Raw genomic sequence first — 12,008 nt, 5'->3', positions numbered from 1 at the left:
CTATTAAATTTTCAATTCAAGCAGAGATAGGTTTGCTAACTATGCACATGAGGTTCTTTTTTATGATTAACTGAGTATCCCTTTGGTTGGAACCAACCAAACTGAAACTTGCTTAAAAATTCATTTAAAAGAAAAATAAACTTCTTCAAACTATTAGTCTGACATTGAAAAGTGATTATCAAATATCAATTGAACATCTTCCAAATTGCATATACTAATTATACAGAACCTGAAGATTATTTAATCGACCAAGGAACAATCATGAACTCAAACAAAATCTTATTGTCACAGCTGCAGAGTACTATAACATTGATCACACATACAACAAAAAAGAAAATGAACAAACGGATTCCAACTTGCTTTTCTCTTCCTTTAGCCATGGGGAATCTTCAAAAATTCAATGTAGGCAATCTTCTAATCATCAAATGTGCTCATGAATCCACCAATGAAGCCAGCCCCATTACAATTTCCACACAAAATGTCCTTTTTACCCCTGCAAGAAACATGTATGTTTGATAGGATTCCATTGTAGCTAATCACAAACAAAGAAGAGATTTGCCATTATGTTTAATAGACTTGAACAAAGTATTATATTCTGAGTGCTTTTCGTACCCAAATTTTCAACAATGTTATGAAGAGGGGAAGGGAGAAGTATATTAGTCATGTCGGACAGGCAATCCATACCAACACAATTAGGTAACATTTGGAAGAGAGACTGAGACTAAGGTAGCGTTTGTTTTGAGGTATTGGGACGGAGACTGGAAGACTGAGACTCAGTATCATGTTTATTGGCCCAAAAACTGGTACTAAAATTTCAGTCTCTGTCTCCAAAATTTCAGTGGGGACACAGGAGACTAAAATTTTTGGGAACGGAGACTGAAACTTTAATAACATTTTATATCTAAAAAACCTCTATTTCAATTAATTAATTCAAACTTTACCTTTTGTGCAAATTAAATTAGAGCTTCATTCTTATTTCAGTCTCTGTCTCCTACTTTACACCAAACACAATACTAAAACTTATTTCAGTCTGTCTCTCAGTCTCCGACTCTTATTACAGTATTGCTGAAATCGCATGATGCAAGCAAGATGTGGCAGCGACAATGATGTTTATACATACACTCAATATTTCTATTGGAAATTGATACATACAAGTACATAATGGCATAGCAAAAAAACAAATACCACAGAAAAAATAGCTCAGAACACATGCTCATACTTGAACATTTTGATCTAATTACCTGCATAGCCAACATAATCCACCAGCTTTAAATTGTCCATTGAAGTGGTCTACCGAGTTAACTCCAGTGCCTTTGCATTGAGTGCATAAGATTGCACCTGATAGTAGAACAAAAGCATAATAAACCAGTGCAAAAGATTTATACATGAATGAAGATATTTCTAATGGAACGCTATCAAGAACAAACTTAAACATCTGCCAGCTCATCCTATCAAGAAATTAGAACTATCTGTTCTAATTGTGACCAACATATATATATATATAATTAAAAATAAAAAGTAAAAGAAAGAGAAGCTGGCATCAAGTAAGCATTGTGAGAAACCATGATTTATCATCAAGAATGATAAATATTCTGCACTAATACAAAAAGGAGAGGACTATCATTGGCAATGGATTACCAATACTATGTGAAGGTATGTCCAGGCTAATTAATTGCTTTGTCACATGGAGAATGAAATGATAAAGGCTGAGCCACTACGACATTTCCAAATGTACAAGATCCCTAATAGAACTAGCATACCATTGTCATTATTTGGTGCAGATTTCCATCACTATTGCCAAACACTTGTCGAGGAAAAGGGATGATAAATGAAACTAGCAATTGCTATATGAAACCAGATAAAGGTACTCATTAAGAAAACTATAAAAAAGTGGAAAACCAACATTTCCACTTACCATTTCCGTCACAGTCAGGACAAACAATGGTCTTTGTTTTTGTGGTGGTTTGACTGTTGTCTTCCGCAGCCTGTATTCAATCAAGCTCAGAAAGGAATTCAAGGTGCTTGCATTGCAATACACAATAAATAGAAAACTAGCGACGTTTGATACATGCTCTACCACATCAAATTTTTCAAGAAAAACTAAATATATACTCATGTCCTGAAGAATCAATTTATGAAATTCAAATGACCAAAATCGCTGAATAAGTTTTCTTTCTCCCAGCCAGTTAAATTTAATTATCACAAGATTGAATACTGATAAGCTCAGCTCCAATGGTCTCTCTCTGCTGCGAACAAATTATCATTTATGATATAAAACAAATGAAAAGACAAAGCATCATACTTTATAAATGGGATACTGAATTCAATCTCACCTTAACCTCCAAAGACTGAAATTTTCGAGCTTTAGCATTCTGGCATGCTTCTGTTATCGGAAAAGCTTTTCGACCGAATTTCCAGTAACTACTCCTATTTCAAGTAAAACGAAGTCGCATTCAATTACATAAACACAGAGAAAGTTAAAGGTACCTGGTCGGTTCGAGGACTTTAAGGAACAAATAGGAGCAAAACAAGGAGAGTGCGCCATTCAAAATCTCAAGGTCGAAGAAGGAGAGTGAGTTCTTCTCAGTTCTCAACTTCTTGGTGGCAACGAAAGAACAGAGTTGAAGCAGATAACTGAGATAAGGCCCTCAAATTCGTGGGGTAAGGTAAAAGTTTATTCCTTTATTCCTTCAATGCCCTTGGGCATGTTCCAATTACCTGATTTACCTCCAAAGACGACAACTTTGATGACACAAAATGGTTGGCATAACGGTAATCACACTTCACCCCCACTTCGGTTTTGAGAAACACAAACAAATGGCGAGCACTCTGTTGTCCCTACACAGCTTTTTTCCGATCCATAGTAAGCATAATCCCTAGTTTGTTTTTCAAGATTTCATTTCCCTTTTCAGTTAAATGTCTTATGTGTTTGTTTCAGGGAGGAGAGAAGAGATTGGAAAGTTGAGTGCTTTCAGGACTTCATTTGGCGGACAAGTTTTGTGTAATCCAAGTTTCTGTGGGACACAAATAGCTATTAACAACCATGGAAACCGTTTAGTTGTTAACCCTTCTATGGCTCTTATGTTAATTTTCTTGCATGTAATTGAGATAACATGAACTATTGAATTCTAGCTGTGGTCTGTGGTGAATTTTCTTTCGTTGACAGCTTGGAAGGAGGGTGAAGAGTAGAACCAGATTATAGGATTCCAATTGTGCTACTTGGTAGATACTTGTTACTTCTTCTCATTCTTTATTTGTATGTGTTTTAAGCACATAATTTTATGGTGGATGGCATAACGAGTTGAATGTGCATATGTTCTTGGAAGCAAGGTGGATTAAAATCTAGAGGAATGAAATGGAAGCATATCTTGCAAACTACTTTTACCATTACTTAAATGAGCCAATTCAATTTCTCCCTAGATTACTGTTTGACTCAAAATTGTACTATCAGGAGTTGCTGGTGGGTTGGCCTATACAGAGAATTTGGTATCTGCAGTTCCTGTTGGCCTTCTTGGATTGCTTCTCTTGGTTCAGGTAACTATTATTTATCAGTAAATGGTGGTGTAATAAAGAGGGTCTCACAAACTTGCATAACGATATAAGTACTTTGTTTCAAAGAAGCTGTATCATTTTCTTAGCTGCTTTTTTACCACTCTGATTACTACAATATGTATCATCTTTTCCATTCCATTTTTGGCAGCTGACTTTTTCTTTTATTATTTGTCTTTCCCTCAGGCCACTAGAGTGAGATTCGTCTTTGGTGATGAGGCTCTGGTTTGTTGCCTTCTCGCCTCTCGCTTCTGTCAAAATCAAATAGCCATTCATTTTTAGTCAATATAATCATAATGTATAACTTAATCTGCATATTATTTCTGTGATCTTGTCTTCATCTAAATGTATTGTTGATACTTTTTGATTTTGTAGTTTTAATTATGTATATATGAGTGAGAGAAAATTTATGGTTTAGGAAGTAAGGATAGGTGACCAGCTTGAGGAATCAGGAGAAAATGCATTTGTGGGAGGAAAAAACCGCTGGAAGTAAGAATCAAATTTATTGTATATACCAATTGGAGTTTCAGAGCAGTAGCATGAATGAAAACCCTGCTTTTATTTGCTGTTCAGGTACTCAACATTTATTAATTGGGAATTCTGGTGGCCTAACTTCCCTAATTTTAGTCTACTTCAAGGAGACACAAACAAAGCCTGAGGGACAAATTCATTTCTTCCCAATAATCTTGTAAGTATAATAAATATAGGAAATCATTTCCAGCTACTTAAATTTTATATTTATTTTCAGATTCAACATTTTCTTCATGTTTACTGTTTCTTGATGATTTATTGTGTATGACAAGCAGAATGGGAAGCAGCTTTATGATGTTATGGTGGAAAGAGCAGGACCTTCAAAAAGTAGTGGTCCAAAAGAATCCTAAAGAGCTAGCTGTGTGATTAGATCCTCAGGTATCAATCCCATATTCTGTATTTATTACCACAAAGCTGTAGTTACCAAATTGGTTTGCCACAACCCACAAGTTACATGGCACTTGTGAAAATGTAAAACATGTTATTTATCAACAGAATTTTTGTATATGTAGCATCTATGCCTGCACAAAATGGTATTTGATCATGACACCATAGAACAAAAGGGTTCTAAAATTTCCTAAGAGTAAATGTTTTTAAAATTAGGATGCCTCGGAAACCATAGAAATCTTATGGTGAGTATGGTCCTTGTAAAAAGGCTTCTGAAGATAAGAATATTGGTGTTTGTATTGCAAATATCAAGAGTTCCTGTTACTCCTGCACATTGCTCTCTGTTGATTCAAATTGCACACAAATTGAAGCTAAAGAATTCATTCAATGTTGACCAAGAAGATAAAATTCGTCCAATAATATTCTGGAGTCTTGTTGGAACATGTGGATACTTTCGGTTTCCATTGATATTGATCAATTGTATTTGGCTATTTGCCATCATAGAAGGTGTATCGAATAACGTACACAATACCTATGTATATAGATTCTGTTCTGTTGGCTGCTACAGATGATAGGTTCACTCTATAATTTATACGTCCATATTGTTTTATGACACCAAAAATGATATCATGAATTTTAATTTTTAAATCCTTTTCATAGACCGTATGAACCTGTTATAAATAGATTTCAATGAAAATTTGAATTTCTATTTAAAAAAAATTGTAGCTGGAAATCACTGCTCAGTGCTCACAATTAAAATCTAGGATACAAGCCTCAAAGACACCCACAGATATATTAATGTACACAAGAATCACGAGAATTTCATGTCTAGAACATATTCCCTCCCAATTTCTACAGAGAGATATACTTACGTGTGATATCAAGTAACTACCGAGTTTGCCGTTGGCGGCGTAGTTTTGCCTCCCATCTTAACTTCTTTCCATCAGCATCTCTAATCAAATTCACCATTCAAGAAGTAGCTTTTCCAGAAAAAGAGCAATGACTTGGTTTTCCATCAAGGTGCTGCTGCAAATCTGAAAACTAAAAATTACACAATCAATCATCTTACATCCTTCTTGGTGCAGTGTGCATCCGTGCCATGCTTGGTGCAATCATTATAACCCACACTACTTAGGAAGTCTCGGATCTCTTTGAAAGTGCTATTGCTGGCCTCTAACAAACGCTCGTCTTCCTCATATATGAGATATGGTGCTTGGCTTCCCTTTCTTGAGAGCAACTTTGTTGCTCCTTTGAGGACATGATATTCCCAGCCTTGGACATCTATTTTAAGCAGAAGCACTCGCTCCGATTCCGGAATCACTTCATCAAGAGGAACAGTCCTTACTTGAATTGCAACCTCTTCATTAGACTTGAATGCCAACTTTGCACCTGTGGCAGAGATAGCACTGTTGTCCAGCCTACCAACCAACTGATGAATCAAGTAAAAGAAAATTTGATCTCATCAGAACTCGCAATCTATTTCAACATAAGCTAATGACTATAACTGAAATATCACTCATTGCTTCCTATGACTAAACTAGAAGCAACCCTGAGACATAACCATTAATTATGATTACATAAGACATAGGATTAACATGTAAAACTTCACAGTTGCATTTTCAATTTCCATTAGTAATTAGTGTAGTTACTAAGCTCAAACTAACTCCTGATATACATTAACCACTCTAATTACTTTACACTTTTAGAGAGTAAATGCGACACAATTGAGCTCTTAAATTATCCTCATTAGCTGCAATTTCCTACTCTACTCTCCAAAATTCACCCTACACCTAAAGGATTATTTTCTGAGCTATTATATTAGTATCAGCCTTCAACAATTATAGCTCAAGTAAACAACTAAACAAATAAATCAACGCCAAATACAGGAACCAAAATTGAATTCAAGCAACAAAATTACATTTAAAAATAAAATAGCACCTTGTGAACCGTAACGTTACCAAGCCGATCAGAAGCTGCAGCCTCAAACAACGAAACCAAATTGGTCACCCTGTTGAAGAAAATCCCTTCACAGATCTTCTGCAAGTTCTCAAAGATGGGCTCGAAGGCCAAGACCGGGAAGCCCATAGCCGAAGCGGCGAAGGTGGCCATGCCGACATTGGCACCCACGTCGACGAAAAAGCCGTCTCTCCCTTCGGTCTTGGCCTTCTCCAGAATGTCCTGAACCGTCACGGATATGTCGGGCTTCCGAAAGGGCTTACCTTTGAGGATCCTGACGATGTTCTTGTGGGGCTTATCGGGAAGGGTTCCAAAATCGGAGAGTGAGAAGAGGAATGGGTAGCGAACCCCTTCGACGGTGCTAGCGATAACAGGGTGGGCCTGTGGGGAATTGAAGCAGTCAAAGGGGGAGATTGCATGGAACGAGAGGCGATTGTTGAGGGCGAAGTAGTTAGGGTTAGGGTTAGGGCTGGAGGGGCGAGAAGAGGAGAGGAAGATGACGATGAGGATGAGTGTGGAGGAGAAGAGTAAAAAGAGGAACTTTGGGGAGAGTAGCCTCGTGGGTTTGTCTCTTTTCCAGGCATTTGGCATTGGAAACGAGAATGGATATAATTCAGGTTCGTGAAAGATGGGATCTTTTAGATTTCGATCTGCGAACGGGAGAATGTGATAGTTTCAACCTGATCAATGATGACTCAGTGAGTAGTGAAGAAGAACAAGAGTGTCAGCAAAATACAGGATCCAAATCATTTTTTTTTTTTTGTGGGTATTAAGTAAGTAAATGACAATTAGGCTGCGTTTATTTCAGGAGATAGAGATAGGGATTCGGAAACATAAAATTGTGTTTGACAGATGAAATATAGATAGATATATTATATCTAAATATATTTAACTTAATTTAGATAATTAGTATATTGATGCACATATATTTGTGGTTTGAAATAAGGATTTACACTTTTACCAATGCTAAAATGGGGTAGGTAGACATAAATAAGTGAACAAAGGACTTCTAGCGAAACGGCATACCTATAAGGACTTCTCATAAATTACAATTTAAACAAGACATAAACTAAATCCACAATCTTTTATTTTTTGGTATTGTATTTGGCTAAATATCTCTATTTCTCTTAGCCCAATTTGAATGAAATTTAGTAATGCTTTGAAGAGAGTCCACGATTGAATTTTCAGATTGTTTGGATTGGGCCCAACATGTTATGTGATTCATTTTTTGGGTTAAAAAGGAAACTGGCAAAAGAAATCTTCACACCAATAACAAAAAAAAAAGTTTTTAATGTTAGGTACTACATACTAAAATGGCAGATGCACGCTTGTTTCTACACCCACTAGGTGAGAGACCAATAATTATCTGAAAATCTTAACTACTATTACTCTTAATTAGACAGATGCTTTAAGATCACATCATCAAAATTGCTTATAGGCCACATAAAAAGAACGGGATAGCCCTTTTTTTATGGGATGAAAAAAATAACATCCTAACATTTAATCCCTCAAAAGTTTTCTGAAAACCATTCTTATGTTTTCATATCAACAACATTGACTCCTGCATCCTTCCATATAAATATAAACATGAAATACATACAGATGTTTGTGAGGCAGATGCTGATGCTGATTGTGATGCTGAAACAGCCAAAGTATTCTTCAAGCTGAGACTAGGAGTAGCCTACCAGAAAACAAAACAAATCAGGAGTTCCAAAAGGAATTGTTCTTACAAGTTAAAGAGAATGCTATAGGAACCTAGGGTCAAAATAACCAATAAAAACAGGATAACTCAGTGCATTAGACTCCCACAATTAAGAGGTTCATGGAGGGTATCTTGTAAAGAGTTAACCACTTCCGAAATTAAAATCCGCATCACCCATCAATTAAATGTTAGACTTCTATAATACATTACCATCATAAACTGCATAGCCCAGCAAGGAATCCAGCAAAATTTGCCAACGTGAAAAATTAATCAATGACCCAATGTGGTAAATTGAATCTACATATGCTTCAATATGTATTACTAAATGATCCCTTGTATACTTGCAACAAAACAATCGTGAGCAAACAAATACCTTAGATAGGCCAGGGGGGATTGTAACAAGATCTTCAAGAGTCTCCACCTTATCTAAAGGCAATGAGCTGTATAGTTCATCAACATCGCTGAATTCATCAAAGTCCTCCTGCAGAAAAATGAAAAATAGAACAAACAGAAAAGTTGCAATAAGTCGTTCACTATTGCAAATTGTCAAGCACTATGGTATGATATGTTCAGGTGGTTAAGTTTGAAGGGAAACAGAAGGTTAGGTTTTCATTGATACAGCAACAAACACAACAAACAACTACTAGAAATGATAACCATCTGTGTGTGTATGTATGTATATGAGTGTCTTTCCTCAAACAAGTTCAAAATTAAACACCAGGAAGTAAAACACAGCACAAAAAGAAAAGATATTTGATTACCCTTTAAGGTCAAGAGTCAAGACAGAGAAGCATACTCAATAATTCAGCAGAGGAAAAAGAAAGTTACCTAATAATGAAGAAGATATGAACCTTGAGTGCAGAATTCTACAAAATTGAGTTAAATATAGTTGGATATCACAAACTGCAACATACTACACAAACTGCAACATAATCACTCATATTTCAACAACTCATGACAAAATTGAGTAGCAAAACAGATCAACTTCAGAAGAAAAAACACACAATTTGAATAACACCTTTACACTACTTGAGTTGCTTCCTTTTGCTTGAGAAATAAAGAGAACTAAATAGAAGTAAGCAAAACAAAGCAAACATAGTTCAGTTATTGCCTCATAAACTAGTTCCCAAACTGCAAAACAAAATGGTTCTAAGTGCCTAAGAAGCAAGTCCAAAATCAAAGAAACAGCTCAACCAGTGTCCAATACACACATCAAAATAACAAAAAAGTGGTGATTTTTTCTCAAAGAAAAAATCTTCTTTTACATATAAACCACGATCATCCATAATCAATTTTGTTCTTACTCTTACCAAGTTTTCATTTTCCAGAACCACAGTCCACGTATTAATAGAAGCAATAGCAAAAGGAAAAAAGAGTAGGTCACATAAAAAAATTTTGGATGACTAGACTAATACTTTTTCTTTGTTTTTACTTTACATTTGAATTAATATTAGCCAATTATCTTCTATTTTACACTAAAACTATTATCTCCTAACATTTTTTGAAATGATTAATCAATTTGAGCCATTGAACATGCAGGCAACTTGGTTGTAATTGTAGTTCTACTACTATAGATAATTATTATATGCTAAATAAAGTAACTATTTAACTAGGCAAAAGAGGCGGATAAACTAATAGTTTGAATAATGAGATGCCAGCCTTACAAGGCACACAAACATCAATCAATAATAATGAATAAAAGTTCAGTAGGCTCTCTGTCTGTATTAGCACACAAATAATTCAAATCACTTCCACACTAAAAACACCCTCTTTCCTTATCCATTATAGGTCTGTATTATAACTTAGGAGAACTTTTTTCCTTTTTTTAAGGGAATATGAAAGATAGGTTAGCCAATAATTTTGATATTTGTGAAAAGGAAATACGGGCATACACTGAACTTTCAAACACAGTATCGAAATGAAGCTAAATTTCATGTGTTGCATGAGCGTGATCCACACAAGTTGCTTGCTTGCCCTGTAACTGAAGGCAAGGCCGCAACCGGTAAGCAAGAGTCTAATCCCAGTCAACAACACATCGATGGCAAGGTTTTTCTTCTATTCCAAGGTTTTTCTGAGATCTGAGATCTGAGATCAGAGATCAAAGAAACACCTTAATAGAAGTAAGCAATAGAAGATCTGAGTTCAGAGAGAGAGAGAGAGAAACACCTTAATAGAAGTAAGCGAAAGAAGACCTGAGATCGTCGTCAATCACCCCCGTACCAACGTCAATCCAATGCTTCAACGGAAGAGCCAAAAATCCCTAACAGAGCTGCAGAGAAACAAAACCCCAAAAATCAGCACCAAAAGCAATTTTGAAATCCTAACCCAAACAAAAACAAAGAAATCGGTGCCTTCTGGAATCGAAATGCTGAGGTCAGTAGCCACCAGAGCCTTGCCTCTCGCCGGAATCTTCGTCTCCACAGCACAAAAGAAAAAACAAAATAAAACAGCATCAGTTTCGATTTCGGCTTCTCTATGTACGAAAACAGCATTTCGGTTTCGGTTTCAGTTTAACTTGAGAAGGAGAGGTACCTGGAGAGATCGTAACCGGCGAAGAGAGGAGAAGCCCTAGAAGGAAGAAGGCGTTGTCGGAGAGCTTCTTTACACTGAGGAAATGAGAGTGTTGTATGTTCAGAGAGGATAGAAGGAAGAACGGCGTTGAATGGGATTGCAATTTTTCTCTTTTTATATGTGTTTGAAAACGGCGGTTCAAAACCGCCATAATCACCAGATCCGCCAAAATATATAAAGCCATCTACGGCAGCAGAAAAAATTGCCATAATGACTTCAAAATATGAGGTTCTTTAAAACCGCCTTAATCTCCATGCCATTTTAATTTTTTTTTTGTAGCGAATAATCTTATTGTTTTCGATCTTTCTGTTTTTATTTTTTTTAATTGTTCTTTATTTTTTTATCACTTGATAATTTAAAAAAAATAAAAAAAAAGGATAGCCAAAAATAAATGTTAGAAATCTAAAGCAACAACATCATTTCTCAGTATTATTATTATTAATATGAATTTTATTATTTTTTTTTTAACATTCTTTAATACAAGCTTCGTTTCTTTTTCTTAATTATTATTAATACTTTTATTCTTTTCTTCTCTAATCATAAATTTTTTTATAATAATTTTTTGATAGGATATTTTTTTGGTCTAATAAATTTTTTTCTCTATTTTTTGTCAAAAATAATTTATATTAGAAAAAGAAAGATACAAATTAAATTTTAAAATTCAAATTTAAATAAGATGTGCAAATGATAATTATTGAATTCATTTGGTCGATTTAAATACTTTGTATTATCGTCGTTGAAAATTTTAAATACTATTATAAAATTCTAGAAATTTTTATTCTATTGTTCTTAAATTATATATTATACCATGTATTTGAAGAGTTTCATCTTTTTTTAAAATAAGTATGACATGATATACTTTTTTAGATACAATAAATGAATAATAAAGTTAAAGTGAGTTACAAAATTGATTATATAATAAGATACAAATTTTTAGAATTTCTAGCACAATTAACAAATTTTTAGTTTCAAAATAAATGTTTACTCTATTTTTTATCTTTTATTTGATTTTTTATAATTTTTTATTGTTTTAATTAATTATAATTGTAATAATTCATCATAAATTTGTATTTTGTAAAAAAAAATTATCAATCATAAATTACAGAAGATTTAACCAAAAATTTTAAAAAATGTTAATTAATCACAAAATAAAAAATTATGAATTGTATTTTAATTATGTTGTAAAATATAAATTGGGACTATCTAAAATTATTTTTTTACCATTAATATTAACTTCAATCATAATAAGGTAAAAAATAAAAATTGTATATAATAATTTAATTTTATTATTTATACTACCAAAATTATTCTT

The 12,008-nt window shown here is 34.3% G+C and overlaps 3 protein-coding genes across 3 annotated transcripts; 1 reads left to right on the top strand and 2 right to left on the bottom strand.

The window, feature by feature from the left end:
• Positions 1-58: 58 nt before the first annotated feature.
• LOC107460025 (protein BUNDLE SHEATH DEFECTIVE 2, chloroplastic-like) lies at positions 59-5,488 on the bottom strand. Its single transcript, XM_016078343.3, is given in 7 exon segments — positions 59-493; positions 1,242-1,338; positions 1,916-1,985; positions 2,334-2,407; positions 2,410-2,427; positions 2,488-3,800; positions 5,340-5,488. Coding segments are annotated over 6 exon segments (396 nt in total). The 5' UTR covers positions 2,546-3,800; positions 5,340-5,488; the 3' UTR covers positions 59-414.
• LOC107460026 (uncharacterized) lies at positions 2,694-5,018 on the top strand. Its single transcript, XM_016078344.3, has 8 exons — positions 2,694-2,772; positions 2,939-3,083; positions 3,185-3,222; positions 3,452-3,534; positions 3,736-3,774; positions 3,968-4,038; positions 4,123-4,237; positions 4,356-5,018. The coding sequence occupies exons 1-7, from the start codon at positions 2,694-2,696 to the stop codon at positions 4,205-4,207; spliced, it is 540 nt and encodes a 179-aa protein (XP_015933830.2). The 3' UTR covers positions 4,208-4,237; positions 4,356-5,018.
• LOC107460023 (uncharacterized) lies at positions 5,153-10,390 on the bottom strand. The gene is made up of 6 exons (XM_016078337.3): positions 10,292-10,390; positions 8,954-8,991; positions 8,499-8,606; positions 8,024-8,104; positions 6,406-7,103; positions 5,153-5,896 (listed from the first exon to the last, which is right to left on the bottom strand). Exons 5-6 carry the CDS (start codon positions 7,012-7,014, stop codon positions 5,528-5,530), a joined length of 978 nt encoding a protein of 325 aa, XP_015933823.1. The 5' UTR covers positions 7,015-7,103; positions 8,024-8,104; positions 8,499-8,606; positions 8,954-8,991; positions 10,292-10,390; the 3' UTR covers positions 5,153-5,527.
• Between the last annotated feature and the right edge of the window lie 1,618 nt (positions 10,391-12,008).

This window comes from Arachis duranensis, chromosome 8, assembly GCF_000817695.3.
Source record: "Arachis duranensis cultivar V14167 chromosome 8, aradu.V14167.gnm2.J7QH, whole genome shotgun sequence".
NCBI lineage: Eukaryota > Viridiplantae > Streptophyta > Magnoliopsida > Fabales > Fabaceae > Arachis > Arachis duranensis.
The sequence above is the reverse complement of the archived record's forward strand: the minus strand, read 5'-3'. Positions and strand labels throughout refer to the sequence as shown.